Below are 23,455 nucleotides of genomic sequence, written 5' to 3' on the forward strand. Positions count from 1 at the left end.
CTGGTTTAGAATGGGACTTGAGGAGATTTCTCTTTTTTTTCTTCACTCAAACTCAGTGGCACAGCAATGCAAATCAGAGTATCCCTGGCACATCTGAGGAAATGAGTGCAAGACAGCAAAGGAAATGCTTTGTGATCAGTTAAGAACTCACAATGTCTTTTCTCCAACTCAATCATCAAGTTTTCTGATGACACCACAGTGGTAGGCCTGAATACCAACAGCGATGAGACAGCCTACAGGGAAGAGGTGAAGGCCCTGCTGGAGTGGTGCCAGGAAAATAACCTCTTTCCTCAACATCAACCAAACGAAGGAGCTGATTGTGGACTTCAGGAGACAGCAGAGACAGCACACCCCCATCCACATCGACAAGGCCACAGTGGAGAGGTTGAAAAGCTTGAAGTTCCTCAGCGTGCACATCACTGACAACCTGAAATGGTCCATTCACACAGACAGTGTGGTGACATCACTGACAACCTGAAATGGTCCATTCACACAGACAGTGTGGTGACATCACTGACAACCTGAAATGGTCCATTCACACAGACAGTGTGGTGACACATCACTGACAACCTGAAATGGTCCATTCACACAGACAGTGTGGTGACACATCACTGACAACCTGAAATGGTCCATTCACACAGACAGTGTGGTGACATCACTGACAACCTGAAATGGTCCATTCACACAGACAGTGTGGTGACACATCACTGACAACCTGAAATGGTCCATTCACACAGACAGTGTGGTGACACATCACTGACAACCTGAAATGGTCCATTCACACAGACAGTGTGGTGAAGAAGGCGCAACAGCTCAGGAGGTTGAAGAAATTTGGGTTGGCCCCTAAGACCCTCACAAATTTGTTGTACCACCACCTGGTACGGCAGTTGCACGAACCGTAACCGCAGGGCCCTCCAGAGGTTGGTGCAGTCTGCCCAACCCATCAATGGAGGCACACTGCTTGGCCTCCAGGTCATCTACAACACCCGGTGTCACAGCCACCCGAAACACAGCCTGTTCACCCTGCTACCATCTTGAAGGCAGAGACAGTACAGGTTCTTCAAAGCTGGGACCGAGAGACTGAAAAACATCTTATTTCGTTAGGCCGTCAGACTGTTAAACAGTCACCACTAGCAGGCCTCCACCCAGTACACTGACCAGTCTCTGACATCCCATTTGGCCAAAAAGCAACAAATTAGAAATTTTGGAATGGCCCAGTCAAAGTCCAGACCTAATTCCAATTGGGATGTTGTGGCAGGAATTGAAACGAGCAGGCTTGAAAACCCACAAATGTCGCTGAGTTGCGCATGGAAGAGTGGGACAAAATTCCTCCACAGCGACTTGGGAAACTGATCAATAAGTACAGGAAGTGTTTGGTTGGAGTCATTGCAGCTAAAGGTGATGCAACATGTTATTGAGTGTAAGGGGGCAATTACTTTTTCACACAGGTGTTGAGTGTTACATGACTTTGTGAAATAAGGATGTAATTGTTGTATTATTTTTTTCCCTTTATATATTTATACAGTGCCTTGCGAAAGTATTCGGCCCCCTTGAACTTTGTGACCTTTTGCCACATTTCAGGCTTCAAACATAAAGATATAAAACTGTATTTTTTTGTGAAGAATTAACAACAAGTGGGACACAATCATGAAGTGGAACGACATTTATTGGATATTTCAAACTTTTTTAACATATCAAAAACTGAAAAATTGGGCATGCAAAATTATTTTCGGTATTACTGCACTGTTGAAGCTAGAAAAATAAGCATTTCGCTGCACCTGTGATAACATTTGCAAAATATGTGTATGCGGCCAATAAAATGATATTTGAATCTTAGTGCCACCGGTAAGAAAGCTTTTCTATCTGTGTTAAATAGGATAGTACTGGAAAAATGTTGGGAAAAAGATTTGACTCAATAAAATATGTTCCCATGTTCTTTGACCTGACTGCCCTGGAGTTTGTAGTGGTTGAAAGAGGCTTGTAAAGGAAACGATGAAGTCTCCAGGGATTCAGGACTCTCATCCAGATTGGTTGGGAAAAGGCATTGTCATGAGTTCTCCAACTGTTTCCACTCAATGAGAGATGTACTGATGACAGCAGAGGGAATAGTGCTCCCAGGACAGTTATGTTCTGGAACCTGAAGGTATTTCACTAAACAGAGTAGAATAGGTGGACAAACACACTTAGATGAGTTTGTTTAGTGAGGTATTACAACATAAATTTCACAACCAATGACCATAAGCACTACATTTTTAGGATTTGATACTATTAGGTTAAATGGAATGGAGAAGAGTACCTTAAATAGTTTCTTAACCATGGGTCTACAAATATCTATAGCTCCCAGATGTATAATCAAAATGTGTTGTCTGGTCTATTCGTTTGATCTAAGTAAAGTCAGACTGTTCCCCAGACCAGATTTAACTGCCCTCCATCCGCACTACTTGGTGCTCAGAATGCGTAAATGATGAGAACGAGAGAAAGGGGATTAGAAAGCAATGGGTAGCTGGATTTGGTGTGACTGATTGGGGAAGTCGGGTGTTTCTAGTGTGAATTAGAATTCTCGATCCAAATGCAGAAGTTGTATGCTCAGCACATACCTTCCACATTAGTCAGTCTAGCCTGCCAGAGAGGACCGCGCAGAGATGGCTGGGAGAAGGGCCCTAGTCCACACACTACACAGTGAGGGAAGAAGACACTGAGAGAAGTTGAATGAAGGGCTCTACACAGTCTACGCAAACAGAGCTGACGTAGGTCCATTTTCATTGTGTTCCAAAAAATTCAGCCAAACAAATGTACATTGAACTACTTAGAGAACGACACAGATGGACCTCCGCCAGCTCCATTTGTGTAGACTTGGTAGAGAGGAGTGAGAGTTGAGGAAAGGGCATAGATGGACTGGCGAAGGAGGAACAGAGTAGAGCCACTGAATGTGAGACTGAGAGGAGAGTGGCTGGAGAGAAAAAAGTCACTGGATGACCGACCCTCAGTGTGAAAGACAGGCCATCCAATCCCAGTGTTCAAGCACGTGGCCCAGCTGTGACTCTGTAGGAAGGCCGCCTCTCCAGTCTGAACCAGTCAGGTCACATCTAGGGCTGTTGGGGTGACAGTGTTACTGTAAAATTCTAGATGACTGTCGAGTCACAGTAATCTCCTCTTGTGCATTCTTGTACCTTTTTTATTGACCTTTTTATTTCAGTATTTGGACTGTCTCTATGCACACTCACAGGGCCCTATACACTCTCTCACACACACACAAACACTCCAACAAACACTCACTCCATCAACTGCTCACTCACACATAATAATGCACATACATTTATACTGACTCTACATACCCGCACACCCACTCACATACAAGCTGCTGCTACTCTGTTTATCTTATATCCTGCTGCCTAGTCACCTTACCCCTATACATATCTACCTCCATCACTCTAGTATCCCTGTCACCTTACCCCTATACATATACCCCTATACATATCTACCTCCATCACTCTAGTATCCCTGTCCCCTTACCCATATACATATCTACCTCCATCACTCTAGTATCCCTGTCACCTTACCCCTATACATATCTACCTCCATCACTCTAGTATCCCTGTCCCCTTACCCCTATACATATACCCCTATACATATCTACCTCCATCACTCTAGTATCCCTGTCCCCTTACCCCTATACATATCTACCTCCATCACTCTAGTATCCCTGTCCCCTTACCCTTATACACATCTACCTCCATCACTCTAGTATCCCTGTCCCCTTACCCCTATACATATCTACCTCCATCACTCTAGTATCTCTGTCCCCTTACCCTTATACACATCTACCTCCATCACTCTAGTATCCCTGTCACCTTACCCCTATACATATCTACCTCCATCACTCTAGTATCCCTGTCACCTTACCCCTATACATATCAACCTCCATCACTCTAGTATCCCTGTCCCCTTACCCCTATACATATCTACCTCCATCACTCTAGTATCCCTGTCCCCTTACCCCTATTCATAACTACCTCCATCACTCTAGTATCCCTGTCACCCCTATACCCCTATACATAACTACCTCCATCACTCTAGTATCCCTGTCACCTTACCCCTATACATATCTACCTCCATCACTCTGGTATCCCTGTCCCCTTACCCCTATACATATCTACCTCCATCACTCTAGTATCCCTGTCACCTTACCCCTATACATAACTACCTCCATCACTCTAGTATCCCTGTCACCTTATCCCTGTCCCCTATACATAACTACCTCCATCACTCTAGTATCCCTGTCACCTTACCCCTATACATATCTACCTCCATCACTCTGGTATCCCTGTCCCCTTACCCCTATACATATCTACCTCCATCACTCTAGTATCCCTGTCACCTTACCCCTATACATAACTACCTCCATCACTCTAGTATCCCTGTCACCTTACCCCTATACATAACTACCTCCATCACTCTAGTATCCCTGTCACCTTACCCCTATACATAACTACCTCCATCACTCTAGTATCCCTGTCACCTTACCCCTATACATAACTACCTCCATCACTCTAGTATCCCTGTCCCTTACCCCTATACATATCTACCTCCATCACTCTAGTATCCCTGTCACCTTACCCCGATACATATCTACCTCCATCACTCTAGTATCCCTGTCACCTTACCCCTATACATATCTACCTCCATCACTCCAGTATCCCTGTCACCATACCCCTATACATATCTACCTCCATCACTCTAGTATCCCTGTCACCTTACCCCTATACATATCTACCTCCATCACTCCAGTATCCCTGTCTACCTCCCTTACCCCTATACATAACTACCTCCATCACTCTAGTATCCCTGTCCCCTTACCCCTATACATATACCCCTATACTACCTCCATCACTATAGTATCCCTGTCACCTTACCCCTATACATATCTACCTCCATCACTCCAGTATCCCTGTCACCTTACCCCGATACATATCTACCTCCATCACTCTAGTATCCCTGTCACCTTACCCCTATACATATACCCCTATACTACCTCCATCCCTCTATTATCCCTGTCCCCTTACCCCTATACATATACCCCTATACTACCTCCATCACTCTAGTATCCCTGTCACCTTACCCCTATACATATACCCCTATACTACCTCCATCACTATAGTATCCCTGTCCCCTTACCCCTATACATAACTACCTCCATCACTCTAGTATCCCTGTCCCCTTATCCCCTATACATAACTACCTCCATCACTCTAGTATCCCTGTCCCCTACCTACCCCTATACATCCATCTATCCCCTCCATCACTCTAGTATCCCTGTCCCCTTACCCCTATACATATCTACCTCCATCACTCTAGTATCCCTGTCACCTTACCCTTATACATATCTACCTCCATCATTCCAATATCACTGTCACCTTACCCTTATACATATCTACCTCCATCACTCTAGTATCCCTGTCACCTTACCCCTATACATAACTACCTCCATCACTCTAGTATCCCTGTCCCTTACCCCTATACATATCTACCTCCATCACTCTAGTATCCCTGTCACCTTACCCCTATACATATCTACCTCCATCATTCTAGTATCCCTGTCCCCTTACCCCTATACATATCTACCTCCATCACTCTAGTATCCCTGTCCCCTTACCCCTATACATATCTACCTCCATCACTCTAGTATCCCTGTCACCTTACCCCTATACATATCTACCTCCATCATTCCAATATCACTGCACATGTATAGTAAATATGGTAGTACAAGCTTTTTTATCAATAGCCTGTAGTTGCATCACGCAGCCCATATATGTTTTGATTACTAATGCATTCTAAGGTTTGTATCATTAACAAGTGAAGTTGCCCAATAACTAGAAATCTAGCATTTAGGACCTGTTTCAAATGATCACTTTTATGTATAACATAGCCACTTCATATGCGCGCGTTCTCTTGTTCCGAAATGGGAAAAATATACATTATATTTTATTCAGCTAAGTTCAAATATATTCTTCTTACTATAAAATAATGTCACAGGACTCATAAGCATATCTTGTCAGCTAAATGAACAAGCCTACAGCCTATATCATGGTGCATAGCCAGATAACATACAGAAGGCCAAATCATATTCTGTTCTTCTGAAATACATTTCCTTCAAGTTTCTTTAGACCTGCCTAAAATAAATAATGAATTTATTGTGATGGTGTGTATTCAATTGATTTATTCAACTTTTTTTAAATGTAGATGTTCCAAAGGCGAGCATCAGAGGATGCTGCTTGTGTGAGTGGAGCCTGGAGATGCTAAATGTGTTTATGTCAAATAACGGGAATGACATTAACCAGCTGACATCTTTTCAAGACAGCCACAGCCCTAGTCACACCACAGCATGTGAATATCACATCAGATGAATCAGCTATGCTTTAAAAAAATCACACAAAGTAAAATCCCAGGCTGTATGTTTTTGTAATTTTGTAATTTTGTCCAACTGTGTCTATAAAGCAGTCCAGGTGCCACACAGTAAAAAGCAGGAAGAGGCCCGCCCGGGCTATAGTGCAGTGTCAGTAAAGTTTGAGGCGGAGAATGATTCTTTAATTAAATCAGTGGTCTAGATGTTCTGTGCAGTTACTCAGGTGTTTGAGTTCAGGCTCTGACCACTCCATTACTGCACTCATTTCAGGGAATAAATGTACATTTCAATGCAAGAATCGAAATGAGCCGTGTACAGCCAGGTCCAACATTATTGGCACCCTTGTTGAAGATGAGCAAAAAAGACACTGAAATAAATAATACATTTTATGCTCAACATTTTTTGGAAATGTATATTTTATACTAATACAATTGCTCCAAAAAGAGTGTAAAAATTATTGGCACCCCTGTTTTCAATACTCCCGGCACCCTCTCCTTGCGAGGATAATGGCACTGAGCCTTTTTCTCAAGTGTTTTATGAGTTGGAGAACACATTGGGATGGATCTTAGACCATTCCTTCACACAGAATCCTTCCAGATCCTTGATATCCTTCACCTGCGCTTTGGACTGCCCTCTTCAATATAAACCACAGGTTTTCAATGGGGTTCAAGTCTGGAGACTGAGATGGCTATTGCAACATTATGATTTTGTGTTCAATTAACTATTTCTTTGTGGATTTTGATGTGTGCTTGTATTGTATTGCTGGAAGATCCATGTTTTGGCTTCCTGGCAGAAGCAAACAGATTTTTGGCTAAAATGTCCTTGTACTTGGTAAATGCCGTTGATCTTAACAAGGGCCCCAGAACCAGTGGCAGCAAAACAGCCCCATAACATCCAAGATTCACCACCATATTTACAGAAGGTATGAGGTTATTTCCTGTATACGCATCCTTCTTTCAACGCCAAACTCACCACTGGTGTGCGTGGCCGAAGGGCTCTATTTTCATGTCATCGGACCATAGTAGTGGTTCCAATCCAAGTGCCAATGGTGTTTAGCAAACTTTTACATTTGTTAGTTGCTCTCAATAAAGTCACTTTTTATGGCAACCCTTCCAAAGAGCCTATTGGCATGGAGGTGGCGTCTAATTGTAGATTTGGAGACGTGGTGACCCACAGATGCGACCAAGTTCTGTAATTCTCTAACTTTGGGTCTTTGATATTTCTTTGCATCCTGAGCCATCTTCCTCACTGCGTGGGGACAAGATATGCGTCCAAGTTTATCACTGATCTTAATTGTTGCCCTAATAGTGGTAAGTGGTATGTATTTTTTGTTGTTGCTATTTTCTCTGTACCCATTGGTGGATTTTATGAAGGTCAACAACCATTTGTCACTTGATTTGTGAGCTCTTTGCCTTTTCCCATGGTAATGGATGACAACAGGAATTTACATGCGTATTATGACATTACCAGTAAAACAGGAAGCCATGGAAGGCCACTAGTTCATTTGTTGAAATTAACTTAGAATCTGCATTAAAATTCAAATGTTTGATTTTGTTTGATTTTATTTCTGAGAATCTTTAGATGTGCCAATAATTTCAATTCCATATGTGATATTTCATAGTTTTGATGTCTTAAATATTATTCTACAATGTAGAAAATACAAAAAAATAAGGAAAACTCTGGTATGAGTAGGTTTGTCCAAACCTTTGGCTGGTACTGTGTATATATAGCATCCAATAGCTCACTATTTATTTTAATTATTTGTTTTATACAGTAATTTTTGCTTATATTTATCAAGGGTGTCTGACTGTATTTTCAATTATGTCTCTTTGGTTCTTGTGCTGGAAATTCAATTCACTTCATGAATTGAGATGGCATTGATCCCTGCCCTCCACTGTGTAGACAGAGAGAGGACGTGACAAATTGCAGTGACTCTCAGTTTCCAGTGAGATCATGACCCAAATCATCCCATGTAATTGCAGATCAGCTGTCTAAAATAAGCCGGCCTCCATTCAGACCTCTATATTTACAGAGCGGGAGAGTATAGGAGGACACGGGGATTGAAGGAATGACAAAGGATGAATGAGCTCGAGAGACTCTGAATAAGAGAGTGAGGGCACAAAGGAGGATAGAAATGAGTGGCGTTGATGGAATAAAATGAATCTCTTCTACCCAGCTCAGAGGGGTCAGGTAGCTTAGGACCCTCTATGAAAACGTGTAGATCTTATGCATATCCTGTAACTTTGAGCAGGTGCTGGATAGCTTTAACAAACTTTTTTCCCATGTGTTTGTGTCTGAACCAATTGTCTTAAAGAGTTATTTTCCTCCCCTCTCCCTTGTATTTCTGTGCCCCAAGACCCCATTTAGGAGAAGCATAGAGTAGGCGAAGGTGCCATTGTAAATTATTGTGAATCGAAAGTAGAGGAGGAAGGGGAACATTAGCTTCTCAAAATGTGACTGAAAGCTGTTCAAATGGGGTTCCTTAATCTGAGGCAGGTAATGTGAACTCCTGCTTCTTGTGACTTCAGAAGGCCTCATTATGGGCTCAAATAGGAGATATTTCACTGGCATTCCAAGCAGGGCCTCATTTCCCTCCAACTGTAGAGTCAGGTGATTCATGGGGCGAATACATTCCCTTTCAAACCTGCTTTCCTCTATTACTCTACCTTTTCTTGTAACAACTTTCATTTGGACCGTGAAAGACCAAGTTCCCTATTTTCCTTCTGTAAAGATGAAGTTCTGCAGCACTGTCAATTTGGGCTGTGGCATTTTGTTGTGGTATCCTGGAGACCTATTTTGCCTGTCTATTTTTGCCTGTCAGTGGGACTGTGTTTGTTTGTGTCTGTCTGTGTGAATGTTTTTTTGGGGTGGGTTAAGAGGCTTGGAAATCTAATAGACACCCCTACTGTAGGACACTAGTGCCGATTTTTATTTAAATTTTATATTTTTAACTTATTTTATTTTTTAGCCGACATTGTTTAAAAAAACTATTTTCATATGAACTTTTAGATGTATGTCTCATCAGTCAAAGTGATGTGTCTGCAGTATAAATGCAGTATTATCAGTACAGAAATAAAGACACACACACAGCTTAATAAGCCTGGAGGGGGTCATTTCAGGCTAGGTGTACTGCCTACCCCATGCCTTCTAACTTCTTTATAGCCAGACGTGCTAGATCCAAACTTGAGATGTGCAACTTACAAGCATTGATGTAATGTAAGATTTGTGCACAAATATTTGTTATTTTTGCTCATCTCAGATTCGACACTGATTCCCTCCACTCCTCGTTACTTGTGTTTCTCAGTGTTCTGTTTTCAGTTTACAGGAACTAATGTTCAGAAGTCTGATTATTCGGTCGCTTTTCTTTCATAATTTGAACCTTATTTTTCCCACTGAGCCACTACTAATGCTTCTGACAGACCCTTCTGAACAATGGTGTTGAGAGCATTGCAATTGCTGCAGGGTGTTTGTTATACAGCATCAAGCACAAACTGTCTATTTAAAATGGCCTTCACCATGCTGTATTAAAGAAAAGAAAAATGTCCTAGATTTTATCCAGAGGGCCAGACCAGCGCTCAGACTCACAACACTAATACGGTAAGCATTCTAAGTTCACTCATATGGGCAATGCAAACCAGATACAGGTTTCAATAAGCCTCGAGTTTGTCAGCATTTCCATTCTGTTTTCAATCGGCTGCAAGGTGTGAACATTCCTACCAATAGGATTTTGTATTGAATGGCTGTGTGTGTAGAGACAGATTTCATGTCATACTGTCTAAAACATTTCCAGCTGTACAGTAACGACAGCCATGCACACAGTAGCCCTCAAGCACAAGTTTATTTTTATTAGGAATGTATGGCCACTTATATTCCCGGTAAATATTGTTTTTCTGAATACATTACAGAGGATTTGACAGCTGGTACTAATCCCAAGCAAGTTACATTATGAAAGATCAAGAGTCTGGAACTTCGCTTTAAGAAAATACTGTATGTTGTATAAAAACTTTCAAAGTGATGTATGATTAACTCAGAAGTGAAGTGGTGATAGAGTGAATGTCCTTCAGAGATCATCAGCCTGTCCTGATTTAAGTTACACTCAGCTCAGATGTTGGGAACAAAAACATGGCAAATTATTCCTCCAGAAACCAAACACATGTTATCATGGACACTGGATCAGGGGGAGTGGGATGAATGAATAGTCACAATAACCAAGAAACACAAACCTCCTCCACTCTTTCTGTGGTTCACTTCCTGCCATGTGTGGATTTGGAGGAGGAAAAGGAAGCCGTTCCTTGACGTTCTTGGTGTGATTCTGACTGATGTTGTTTGTGCTAGCTGGAGGCAGGATGTAGGACAAATGAATTGACAATAAAATGGTGGACGGCCACATTGTCTTGTGGCACCACCAGAAAGGATGGAGGTGCTGAGGGCCTGGGGCCACTAAGGCTTTTATTTTAGGGTTCTATTCCCTCACGAAGCTTTCTACCACTGTGTAAACACTACCCCAACAGCCTTGTGCTGAGGAAAACGGAGCGGCGGGCAGGTGAGCAGAGTACAGAGGGATAATGGTTGGTGCCGGTTGAGAATGAAGGGTTGCCACTTGGATCCCATATCTGACGGTTAAGTGCCACCTGTTTAGTGGTGACGCTGTCTGATCTCTGTTGATATAATGGTGGGTGCTTGCATTCATATTAAATGTAATAAACATATCCTCTTGAACTAATATTAGAAGGCTAGCAATACAATGGACACTTTTTGTAGATGTAGCTTGAGTGAATCTTAGCGGCTATCTCCAGTTTAGGTTTTTCTCTCAAATGTGTGTCTCATTGTGCCTTTTGTCGTGTCTGAAACCTAGCAGCAAGGCTAGACTGTATGACACAGTACACTGATCTATCTTTATCCTATAAGGTCATTCCACCTCAAAAAGCACAAGAAAGAGGATTTCGACACCCACCATCTCAGATTGTTCTGAAATTGTTTCTGTTGTTGTAAGCAGATAAGATTAGCATTCCTGCAACATTGTTTTATATAATTTGATCTCTGAGAAATTAAGCTAATTGATTACACCCAAATTGGCCATTTTAATTGATGGGATTCATATAATATTCAATAAATATAGTGCCTAACATCTGATTTGGACCAAACTTTTTTTCGAACAATGAGTTAGACCATTTCTTTGGATTCCTCATGTCTAAAGCCCCTCACGGACCCCACCCCAACCTCACATGCCAATCCCACCCCAACAATGAGTATATCGTATCAGTTCTCTATGTCTAACAAGTAGTTTGGAGCTGCGGCTTGGAGTGTTGTTTCTTTATCCAATGTATTGTATTCTCAGTGAATTTTGTGATCTTTTTTTCCCCCTGTTCAGAGAGATTAGTCATTGAAATTGTTAGGTTTATGTCCCATCCTACATTGTTCTTGGTGCCGAAGACGTGGATGTAAATTATGGCAGCCTCCCACACCTCTCTGATTCACTGATTTCAAAGGGGTTGGGTTAAATGTGGAAGACACATTTCAGTTGAATGCATTCAGTTGTACAACTGACTAGGTATCCCCCTTTCCCAATCTAGACAGTGCTGTTTCAGCGGATTTTGTATTTTTGCATATTTATTTTTAGAATCGAGGATCAAATGAGATGTGTTGACTCTCTGTTCATGTGATACGAGTTAGATCTGATATAAATATCATTTTCTTCTTCAAGCTTAGGCTAATTCTTATCCATGTAAATGTATATGTCATCAACATCTAGTTTACAGTAAACTAGATGGTGTTATCTGGCCTTGTGTTTTCTTCATGATATTTACTATGAATACTAGTTTGTCCAAAACAGTCATTGAGCCGGCCGCAACCGGTAGATCCATGAGGCGGCGCACAATTGACTCAGCGTCGTCTGGGTTAGGGGAGGGTTTGGCTGGTAGCGATGTCCTTGTCCCATTGCGTACTAGCGACTCCTGTGGCGGGCCGGGGGCACTGACACAGTCGGTGCACAGTGTTTCCTCCGACACATTGGTGTGGCTGGCTTCCGGGTTAAGCGGGCATTGTGTCAAGAAACAGTGCTGTTTGGCTGGGTTGTGTTTCTGAGGATGCACGGCTCTTGACCTTCACCTCCTGAGTCCGTACGGGAGTTGCAGCAATGGGACAGGACTGTAAGTATCAATTGGATACCATGACAATTGTGGAGAAAATGGGTATATAAAAAAGTCCATAATAAATTAGTAATGCTAACTGGCTAGCTACCCACGACAAATTTACATCTACCTTGCATAACGTTAGTTTTGGGTCATTTTTGCCTGTTTAACTAGCTGGCTAGCTAGATTATTACAATTCACATATATCAAGCTGATAATTATGACGTAAAACGCTTGCGTTGTTTATTTCTTGTTTCGTCTATTGTTGCCATTGTCCTGGCTGGAAGAAGGTTCAGTGAAGGGGGAGGTGCAGCATTAGTTAATACAGTAGGGGAGCGACTGCTTCTTAAATGTCATGTTTTATGCGTTCTCCACACTCTCGCCCTTACAAGAACGTCCCCTGAGAATGCACTCGGAGAGTGTGGAGCACGATAGTATGCATATTGAGAAACACCCTGTGTTTTAAAGCACTGTCTGTGTGTCCCTAATCTTGCCAACAGACAAAGCTGTGAATGGATCAGTGGTTCGCCTTGATAAGCTCCGCAACAGTAACAAGGTGTGATGTGTAATGAGAGAGAAAAAATGGGCGGATAGGACGTTTCTTTAGGACCATCAGGTGACATCCTGACAACTGATACACAGAAATGTGTATGGCAACAATGTTTGGTGGAACGTTGATGGAATATTCTAACCCTCAGAAAACTGGACACATGAATTGTATTGCAATGTCCCATGAAATGTGTCTAGAATATTAATATGGGATATTCTGAGAACATGGTAACCACGTTCTGGATTGGTTTGACGTTAAGGGAATGTTCGCCTAACTCTAACCCCAAAACATGCTGAATAGTTTGTCATTGAATGTTCCTGGAAAACTGGACCCTCAAACATCAGTGAAACATTAGGGGTGATATGACAAACACTTTCTCTCTCCCTAGAATTGTTAGCTGGGAAGAGCTCCTAGCAGTTGTACCAATAAGGTCTTTTTCACATACGTTTTAATTTGTAGATGCAGCACAGACGAGAAGAGTATTATTCATTAGGTTGAGTTTATCAACATGAACTGCAGTAATGAACGCATAATGCCTTCCTCATGGTGTGTTTGTGGCTTTGCATCACACATCAGACAGGTTGAGCGTGTGTGTGTGGATTCGAAGATGTTTTCCGAAAGTTTCAAGTGCATTTTCCATCCACTCTATAGCCTTGAGAGGCTGTATTTGGGCTTGTTTGTGCACACCACCACATCAGTCAGTCTTCTAAGGAAGTGCACTGGGGAGGGGTGTGTGTGTGTGTGTGTACATCTGAGTCCATGTGTTTGTTTTTGCAATCCCTTACTCTAAAGATTTTACTACAACATTTCACAACCTACTTCAATGTTTGGTGTGCACTGCTTCGGTATGCTGGGCTTTTCTGGGCCATGAATGTGGTATATTTTCAGGATAGTGTTGTTCCACTGAACGAGGTCTTCAGGAAAGGAGGAGAAATAAAACTTCTCAGAGCACCTTGAAGAAACATTTAACCTCCCAGATTGAATAGTGATGTAATGTCTGGGTTTCTGGAAATGTAAAATATGTTATTTAACTGATGGATGCTCTCGTAAATCTTTATATACGTTAGCTTGAATCAACAGCATTATCATTAATCGCTCCTGATGTACTTTATCACCCTTTATTATAGGAAAAGTCGATGCTGGTAGTTGAAGTAAAATAATGAAAGAGAAAATAAAATTCACATCCTGCTAGTTCAGGTGCTGGACATAAAAATGAATGAAGAATTAAATTATGTCAACAGTTGGATCCATACAATTGTTGCAGACATCATTTTTCAAGTTGGAGTGAATTAACAAGTTGCCTGCCTGCTCTTTCTTCTCATAGCGGCACTGCCTTTCCTCATTATGACCGTCGTTTTCCGGCCCTACCAGAGGGGTGTGTACTGTGACGATGAGGACATCAAGTACCCCTTCAAACATGACACTATCACCCACGGCCTGCTGGCTGCAGTCACCATCTCCTGCACCGTCGTTATCGTGAGTTGAGATAAAGAACATCTGACTACATTGATTCCCAGATCAGTGTCACAAACAGGCGTTTGTCTATGTAGCCAGTGGACCAAACCATATATTACCTGTCATACTGGAAGATACTGGAAGGTTAGATGTAATTCAAGCTCCTCTCTCTTTCTCTTCCCATAGCTAGCATCAGGAGAGGCCTACCTGGTCTACAGTAAGAGGATTCACTCTAACTCTGAGTTCAACGGGTACGTGGCGGCGCTCTACAAGGTGCTAGGTACCTTCCTGTTCGGAGCAGCTGTCAGCCAATCACTGACAGACCTGGCTAAGTTCACCATTGGACGCCTGCGGCCCAACTTCATGGCCGTCTGCAACCCCAAGGTCTGCAAAGGCTACATGCTGGATATCAACTGCACCGGCAACTCTCATGACGTCACTGAGTCCAGGTAGTTACTGAGGTAGAGGGTATGAGGGGAATATTGTTGACCGGTGCATTGCTCTATGCCAGTGGTTATTGCTGAACTGGAACCCATGCTTGCACAAACTGCTGCTCACCAGGACAAGGGTTTTTGACCACAGCTTAATGCTCTGGTACAAACACACTGAATAGATCCACTGTAGTCTCCAAACAGTCATGACAGGTTGACATGACCATTTTTAAGAACATCAATTTTTTTCTCAATTTTTCCAGGTTGTCCTTCTACTCCGGCCACTCCTCCTTCGGGATGTACTGTATGCTGTTTCTAGCAGTGAGTATACAAGGCTCATGGAACAGATGCAAATATCAACTACAAACACCCTTATATTCAACATTCTCAAATGGAATCAATTGATGTAACGCCTCTCCATTTAAATTAGGAGTAATGGGGTAGATATGAAAAGGCAAAATAGAGCAGGCTTTACTGAGAGTGATTGTGCTCATATATAAATATATATAAAGGGCAAGTCAAAAGTTCAGCTGAATTTGGACACAGAGGCTAATGCCCTGCTGGACTGTCATAGACTGGAGATGAAGGCTAGGCCTGTGTTCTGTTCCTGGTTATCTAGTTCAACTGCCCTGGGCCTTGTCATTGTGAAATGTAGTATTTATTAAGATCCCCATTAGCTGCTGACAAGGCAGCCGTTACTCTTCCTGGGGTCCAAACAGGAATATAACAACACATCACAACAAAACAATAGTCCACATCATAAATAAAACAATTACATCACAACAAAACAATAGTCTACAGCGGTGGTTCCCAAAGTGTTTATAGTCCCGTACCCCTTCAAATATTCAACCTCCATGTGCGTACCCCCCCTAGCACCAGGGTCAGCGCACTCTCAAATTTAGTTTTTTACCATCATTGTAAGCCTGCCACACACACAACCAGGCTCGTGGGAAGTGACAAAGAGCTCTTATACAATAGGACCAGGGCACAAATAATAATGACCAATAATTTTACTCTTTATTTGACCATCTTACATATGAAACCTTATTTGTTCATCGAAAATTGTGAATAACTCACCACAGGTTAATGAGAAGAGTGTGCTTGAAAGGATGCACATAACTCTGCAATGTATTGGAGAGAGTCTCTGTCTTAAATAATTTTCCACGCAGTCTGTGCCGGTATTCACATAGGTACGTGGTTGCAAAGGGCATCAGTGTCTTAACAGCGCATTTTGCCAGGGCAGGATACTCTGAGTGCAGCCCAATCCAGAAATCTGGCAGTGGCTTCTGATTAAATTACATTTTCACAGAACCGTTTGTTGCAATTTTGATGACGCTCTCTTGTTCAGATATCAGTAAGTGGACTGAGGCAGGGTATGAAAGGGATATCGAATCCAGTTGTTTGTTTCATCCGTTTCGGGAAAGTACCTGCGTAATTACGCACCCAGCTCACTCACGGTGCTTCGCTATATCACGTTTGACATTGTCCGTAAGCTTGAGTTCATTTGCACACAAAAAAATCATACAATGATGGAAAGACCTGTGTGTTATCCTTCTTAATGCAGACAGAGAAGAGCTCCAACTTCTTAATCATAGCCTCAATTTTGTCCCGCACATTGAGTATAGTTGCGGAGAGTCCCTGTAATCTTAGATTTGGATCATTCGGGCGAGAAAAAACATCACCCATATAGGCCAGTCATGTGAGAAACTCGTCTGACCTCTTGCATGATGACAAGTGAAAATTATGGTCAGTAAAGAACTTTAAGCTTGTCTCTCAATTCAAAAAAAATTGTCAATACTTTGCCCCTTGATAACCAGCGCACTTCTGTATGTTGTAAAAGCGTTACATGGTCGCTGCCCATATCATTGCATTGGGCAGAAAATACATGAGAGTTCAGGGGTCTTGCTTTAACAAAGTTAACCATTTTCACTGTAGTGTCCAAAATGTCTTTCAAGCTGTCAGGTATTCCCTTGGCAGCAAGAGCCTCTCGGTGGATGCTGAAATGTACCTAAGTGGCGTCGGGAGCAACTGCTTGCACGCACGTTACCACTCCACTATGTCTCGCTGTCATGGCTTATGCACCATCAGTACAGATACCAACACATCTTGACCACCAAAGTACATTTGATGTCACAAAGCTGTTCAGTACTTTAAACATATCCTCTCCTGTTGTCCTCGTTTCCAGTGGTTTGCAAAAGAGGGTGTCTTCCTTAATTGACTCTCATAAACGTAACGGACATATACCAGGATGATGAAGAAATTGTCTGAAATTGAATAGTTTTTTTGGCCTTTTCCCCCAGCATTGTCCCAGCCATATCCGCGGCAGCAGGAAGAATTAAGTCCTCCACAATAGTATGGGGCTTGCCTGTCCTAGCCACTCTGTAGTTCACCATTTAAGACCTTCTAGCCCCTTCTTAATAATGGTATCTGTTGCTTTTATACATGTCTTACTACTTGAAAGTCGTCTTAATTCTCACTCAAAAAACTCCTGTGGCTTATTTTTCAAATTGGCTAGTTTTGTTTCTAAATGTCTGCGCAAGAGTGAAGGTTTCATCGAGTTGTGAGATAGTACTTTTGCACATGTGACACACTTTGGCTGAAGAAAGGCACTACTCCCAATATAAGTGAACCCCAAATCAATGTAGTTCTCATCATATTTGCGCCTCTTCGATGGTCCAACGTCCCTGTCTGTTATCCGGTGCTTTCCCGGGTAAGGGGGTAGTAGCTCTTAGAAACTGTCAGTGTCCATGCTAGCTGGGCTATCAACAAATGTAGATTTACTGATGCTAGCATTGGATGTGCTCATGGAAGCAAAACAACTTGTGTTATTGACAGGTGCAGGTGTAGTACTGCTGGTAGTAGCAGTACTACCAGTAGAGCTGGTATGTGTCTCTATGGACGCGGGCCTTACATTTTGTTTTATACCATTTATCCATTTTAGAGCAAACTGAATGAGCAGCAGCTACATACGGACTGTTAGTGGGATTCCCACGAGAGAGTAACGATTAATGTGATTGGACGTTAATTATTTGACTAGGCTACCTGAATTTGACATTGTTATTTCGCTGAACACTATATGGTTTAATGGTATTTTTGGCAGTGAAACGAGGCTACTCAGGTGAGAAAAAACCCTCACACAAATGTATAGCCCTGTTGGAAAATATAAATGGACTGTTTGAAAATGTGAAGATCATTTTTTTAAACAAATACAACTAAAACAATAAAAAAAAAAAATGTGAATCACATTTTTATTTGGCGTACCCCCGACAGCATTGCGCGTACCCCCAGTACCCAGTTTGGGAATACCTAGTCTACATCATAAATAAAACAACTACATCATAACAAAACAATCTACATAATAAATACAAATACAATAAAATAAAATCATTATAAAATAATACAATTACATCAAAACAATAAATAAACATAACTAAAATGATACATCACAAAAGACATTGTGCACTATGCAAATGTACAATAATGCAATATTACTGTGTGTGCATGCATGTCTTTACAGTCCGTGTTTTGCCGTGAGGTGTTGTTTTATTTTTTATTATAATGTAACCTTTATTTAACTAGTCAGTTAAGAGCAAATTCTTATTTACAATGACAGCCTACCTGGGAACAGTGGGTTTAACTGCCTTGTTCAGTGGCAGAACGACAGATTTTTACCTTGTCAGCTCGGGGATTTGATTCAGCAACTTTCGGTTACTGGTCCAACGCTCTAACCACTAGGCTACCTGCCGCCCATGTTTTATGTTTTTTTTTTTTTGATTTCACTGCTAGCTTGTACTGGAGCCATGATGTGGAAGAGTTCCATGTGGTCATGGCTCTAGTACATTGCTGTACAGTGCAATGCACTGCATTTCCCAGCCTCTATGTTTGGGCTTAGGGACTGTGAAGAGACCCCTGGTGTCATGTCTTGTGGGACATGTATCGGTGTCTGAGCTGTGTGTTCGCTGTTTGAACAGACAGTTTGGTGCTTTCAACACGTCAATAGCTCACAAAAAGACAAGTAATGCTGCAGTCCATCTCTCCTCTACTCTGAGCCAGGAGAGATTGACATTCATGTTCTTGATATTCGCTCTCTGTGTACATTTAAGGGCCAGCCGTGCTACTCTGTTCTGGGCCAACTCTAATTTCCCTATGTCCCTCTTTGCAACACTTGACCATATAACTGGGCAGTAGTCCAGGTGTGATAAAACTAGGGCCTGTAGGATGTGTTTGGTTGATTGTAATGTCAAGAAAGCAGAGCAGCATTTTATCACAGACAGACATCTCCCCATCTTAGCAACTGTTGCATCAATATGTTTTGAGCATGTAAGTTTTGCAATCTAGGGTTACACCGTGCAGTTTAGTCTGCTCAACTCACTCAATTGCCACATTATTCATTAAACTATTTAGATGAGGTTTAGCTTTTAGTTTTTTTATATTTAGGTGTAGTTTATTACTAGCCTCCCATTCTAAAACTGACTGTAGCTGTTTATTATAGGTTGCAGTGATTTCACTTGCAGTGGTAGCTGAAGTGTAAATGTTGAGTCATAAACACACAAGCTTTACTCAAGGCTAGTGGTAGGTCATTAGTAAAAATAGAAAACAGTAAAGGACCAAGACAGCTGCCTTGAGGTATATCACACTACCTGGTTTACGTGAGAGAGGCTTCCATTAAATAAAACCCTCTGTGTTCTATGAGGTAGGTAGCTCTCAATCCACGATATGGCAGAGGATGTAAAGCCATGACACGTCTTTTTCAGCAGCAGATTACAATCGATAACCTCAAAAGCGGCACTGAAGTCTAACAAAACATCTCCCACAATCTTCTTTCTGCTTATCATCAGTCATTTGTCTCAGTGCCATACATGTTGCGTGCCCCTCCCTATCAGCGTGCTGAAAGTCAGTTGTTAATTTGTTCAGCTGTTTGAACCAGAAAGGGGTACTTCAATATTCTTGGGTAGCGGAATGACTTTTACTTCCCTTCAGGCCTGAGGGAACACACTTTCCTGTAGGCTTAGATTGAAGAGATGGCAAATAGGAGTGGCAATACAGTTCACTACTATCCTCAGTCATTTTCCATCCAAGTTGTCAGCACCAGATGGTGTGACATTGATCGACAGCAATAAATCTAGCCATTGACAGACAGACAAGGCAGGCAGACGACTCGGTCCTCACTGCCAATCAAAGCAATCAGTAATCTGCTCTGCTTTGTTCCTCTTTGATATTAATCACATCTAATAGGCAATATCTCCATCTCCCTACAAGTGTTGAATGCTGAGATTGAGTGTATGTGCGGTAGGGGGGCATGCATGGATGCCAATTTACACACCTACTATGGCTGGAGCCTGGTAGCAGCCCAGAGAAATGAATGTGCCAGTTAGACATTCTGGCAGCAACTCTCCTCTTCTGTGAAAATGGTTTTCAGTTCATAGTTGGGCATAAATTAGATCAACATTCAACGTCTTTTCATGGTTTATGCAATTCAAAGCATACCATATTTCCGTTTTTACTGGGATTTGATTTAGTATGAAGGGGCATTTAACTTTTAAATTATTGCCTGTTATCATGTAATTTGATTTAGTCATATAAACATTTCATTTATTGTGTATTTAACAAAGTTACGACACACTTGACGGAAAGAAATTGAATACAATTCTTGCCTGTTACGTGTTTATCTGACTAGTGACTACATGTAGCCTGCTGATGTTAGCATTTTGTAAAAGCTGAACAATGTGCTTTCATATTAGCCACGTGTAGAATGGACTCACACACTGTATACATGAAAATAACATTTACTAACAAATGCTGTGTTTCAGACGTTCATTGAGGCATATTTGATGGACTGAAATATGATGATAGGCTTAATGTTACTGGGGCCAGTTTACAGTCAAATAACATTGCCTTATTTGGTGAGATGGTTCACCACTTGTGAACACAAAAACCACTAATGACCTCAATCAGCAGTAAAAGCAAATAGTCTTCAAACAAAGATAGCTCTACTTATGAGAACTGAAACATCTCCTCCCTCTCTTTCTCTCTAGTTGTATGTCCAGGCGAGGCTGAGGGCAAAGTGGGCCAGACTCCTCCGACCCACAATCCAGTTCTTCCTGGTGGCTTTTGCAGTGTACGTGGGCTACACCCGTGTGTCCGATTACAAGCACCACTGGAGCGACGTTCTGGTGGGCTTCCTCCAAGGTGCTCTCATTGCCATCCTCAACGTGAGTGTTGCCTGCTGGCTTTTTATAGTTCCTAGTCCCCTGTTTTTATTTAAGCTCTTTCAGCAGCGCCTTTGGGAAGTCTCGGTGACGTGGGTGATTCATATTGGAAAGCGTAGCCGCGATTCGTATTTCAGACTACTGCATGCAATTGGGGACCCTCCCAGGCCCAATGTTTTATGACTTCTCTGGCCCGGTTATAGAGCTGGAGGGGTTATGCAACGCACTGTGTGTTCCTCTGAGACGTGGAGCAGCTGCATGGTGCCCTCCACCACCAGACATACAGTATACAATCACATTTTCCAGCCCTACTCTGGTCCTCTCACTTTGTCTGACCCACACCATTTCACTCCTCTCCTCCCTACAGGTGCGCCACGTGTCAGACTTATTCAAGCAGGGTCCTCCCCACTGCTCCAGCCCAGACACGGTCGAGAACGAGGAACTGGAGCGCCGCAAACCCAGCCTGCAGATTGCAGATGCAGATCACAACAACCATTACAGCTACCCAGGGCCTGTGTGAGAGGGGCCAACCCAGTCAACCACTCTCACAACAAGCTCCCACAAACCACTGGACTGACTGAGGGGGCTGCGCACATTACCAGAATCCTCTATGTCCTGGGTGCACCAGCGCATGAGTGGGAGAGGACTTTTATATTGAGACATCTTGGTTGATGTTCACTAGTTTCTTAGTATATTCGTCTCAGAAGTTTTTATGTTGCTTTTTTTAACACAATAGATTAGGTAAGAGTACCAAACATTCAGATAAGAAAAAAAGACCATTCTCAGAAGAGAAGATGTCTAGATGAGTCCCATTTTAGTGCACCTTTAGTCATATGAGTAATCTGAAATTCAGTGGGAGTTTGGGATTGATATGTTGATTGTTTCACCTATGTGAAATGGACTGCAGAGATTTAGAAATGTTGACGTTGATTGTGTAAGCTTGATATACCACTAGATCACAAACAATCAATGCAAACGTTTGGCATAAAGATTTTAGAAATTGAAAATGAGAAATTCTGCTTTTAGCTATGCACATTCTGGCATCAATCACTCTATTTTTTTAAATGAAGAAATCAATGTTTTAACAGTAACATTGCTCCTTTAAGGTATTTGGAAAGTGCCTATTCATTTTTATTTTATAGATGACTTTATTCACAAGGTCAGAAATGTCTATAATGCCAGCACTGTTAAGGTATTGTGCAATCACAATCACCCCTGTTAGCCACTGTGAGCCACAAATACTGTATCTGCTAATATTATGGCATTTTTATTTTTTCAAGTATGTTATTTTTTTCTGTGGCCCATATCAAACCAGTGCCTTCTTGGACTAGTGCCCTTTAAGATTGACACAAATGGATCAGATTCCAAGTTCACAACACAAACCAGATGCCTTAACATGAGCCTTTAAGAGTTGTAATGATACAGCTTACCATTCATTTGTGAGTCATTTGTGGCAAGCTGGTATAATGCTCTATGCAAAGTTCAAGGATTTTTCCTTTCTTGTGTGGACTGCTGGGGCTAATTTGTGAAGAAATGCTCCTGTACAGTGACAATGTCAGGCCTGGCCCTGCTTGGCACAGGAGGACTGATGACAGATCAGTCAGCTCTGGCAGAGAGAGGCTCACCTCTGGTAGTAATTGTGAGGCTCAGAGAGCTGACTCAGAGCTGGCCTGTGACTGTGGAATGGCAAGGTACTCAGAGGGGCCTCCTTCTAAGACGCGGGTCCTACGGACTTCAAGAGATTTAAAGACTTTTCTTTGAATTCCATAAATGATAACCACCTGGAGCAGCTTCAGTGAAGTGTTGTTGTTGTGTAACATCTCACCTGTATATTACTGAATCCCCCAGCCCAAATTTGCCCATGAAGCAATAGTATCACAATGTTATGGGGTTTGAGTTTCCTCCAGGTTTTCATCATAAAAGGCCCTCCGTTAGCCTTGTTCTGGGTGGTGTGTGTTTCATATGTAATAATACTATTCCTGGCCTGCCGGGTGGCGCATTGGTCTAGGGCACTGCAGCGCTAGCTGCGCCACCAGAGACTCTGGGTTCGCGCCCAGGCTCTGTCGCAGCTGGCCGCGACCGGGAGGTCCGTGGGGCGACGCACAATTGGCCTAGCGTCGTCCGGGTTAGGGAGGGTTTGGCCTGTAGGGATATCCTTGTCTCATCGCGCACCAGTGACTCCTGTGGTGGGCCGGGCGCAGTGCACGCCAACCAAGGTCGCCAGGTGCACGATGCGGCTGGCTTCCGGGTTGGATGCGCGCTGTGTTAAGAAGCAG

At 42.4% G+C, this 23,455-nt stretch overlaps 1 protein-coding gene across 1 annotated transcript in view; it reads left to right on the top strand.

Moving 5' to 3' along the window:
* LOC112235933 (phospholipid phosphatase 2) overlaps nt 1-23,302 on the top strand; it is a 31,720-nt gene extending 8,418 nt beyond the window's left edge. The window contains exons 2-6 of the mRNA XM_024404519.2: nt 14,409-14,560; nt 14,726-14,988; nt 15,234-15,291; nt 21,006-21,182; nt 21,547-23,302. Coding sequence (XP_024260287.1) covers nt 14,409-14,560; nt 14,726-14,988; nt 15,234-15,291; nt 21,006-21,182; nt 21,547-21,699 — 803 coding nt within the window. The 3' untranslated portion in view covers nt 21,700-23,302. The remainder of the gene's footprint in view (nt 1-14,408; nt 14,561-14,725; nt 14,989-15,233; nt 15,292-21,005; nt 21,183-21,546) is intronic.
* Nucleotides 23,303-23,455: the final 153 nt, after the last annotated feature.

This window comes from Oncorhynchus tshawytscha, linkage group LG01 (genome assembly GCF_018296145.1).
Source record: "Oncorhynchus tshawytscha isolate Ot180627B linkage group LG01, Otsh_v2.0, whole genome shotgun sequence".
Lineage (NCBI taxonomy): Eukaryota > Metazoa > Chordata > Actinopteri > Salmoniformes > Salmonidae > Oncorhynchus > Oncorhynchus tshawytscha.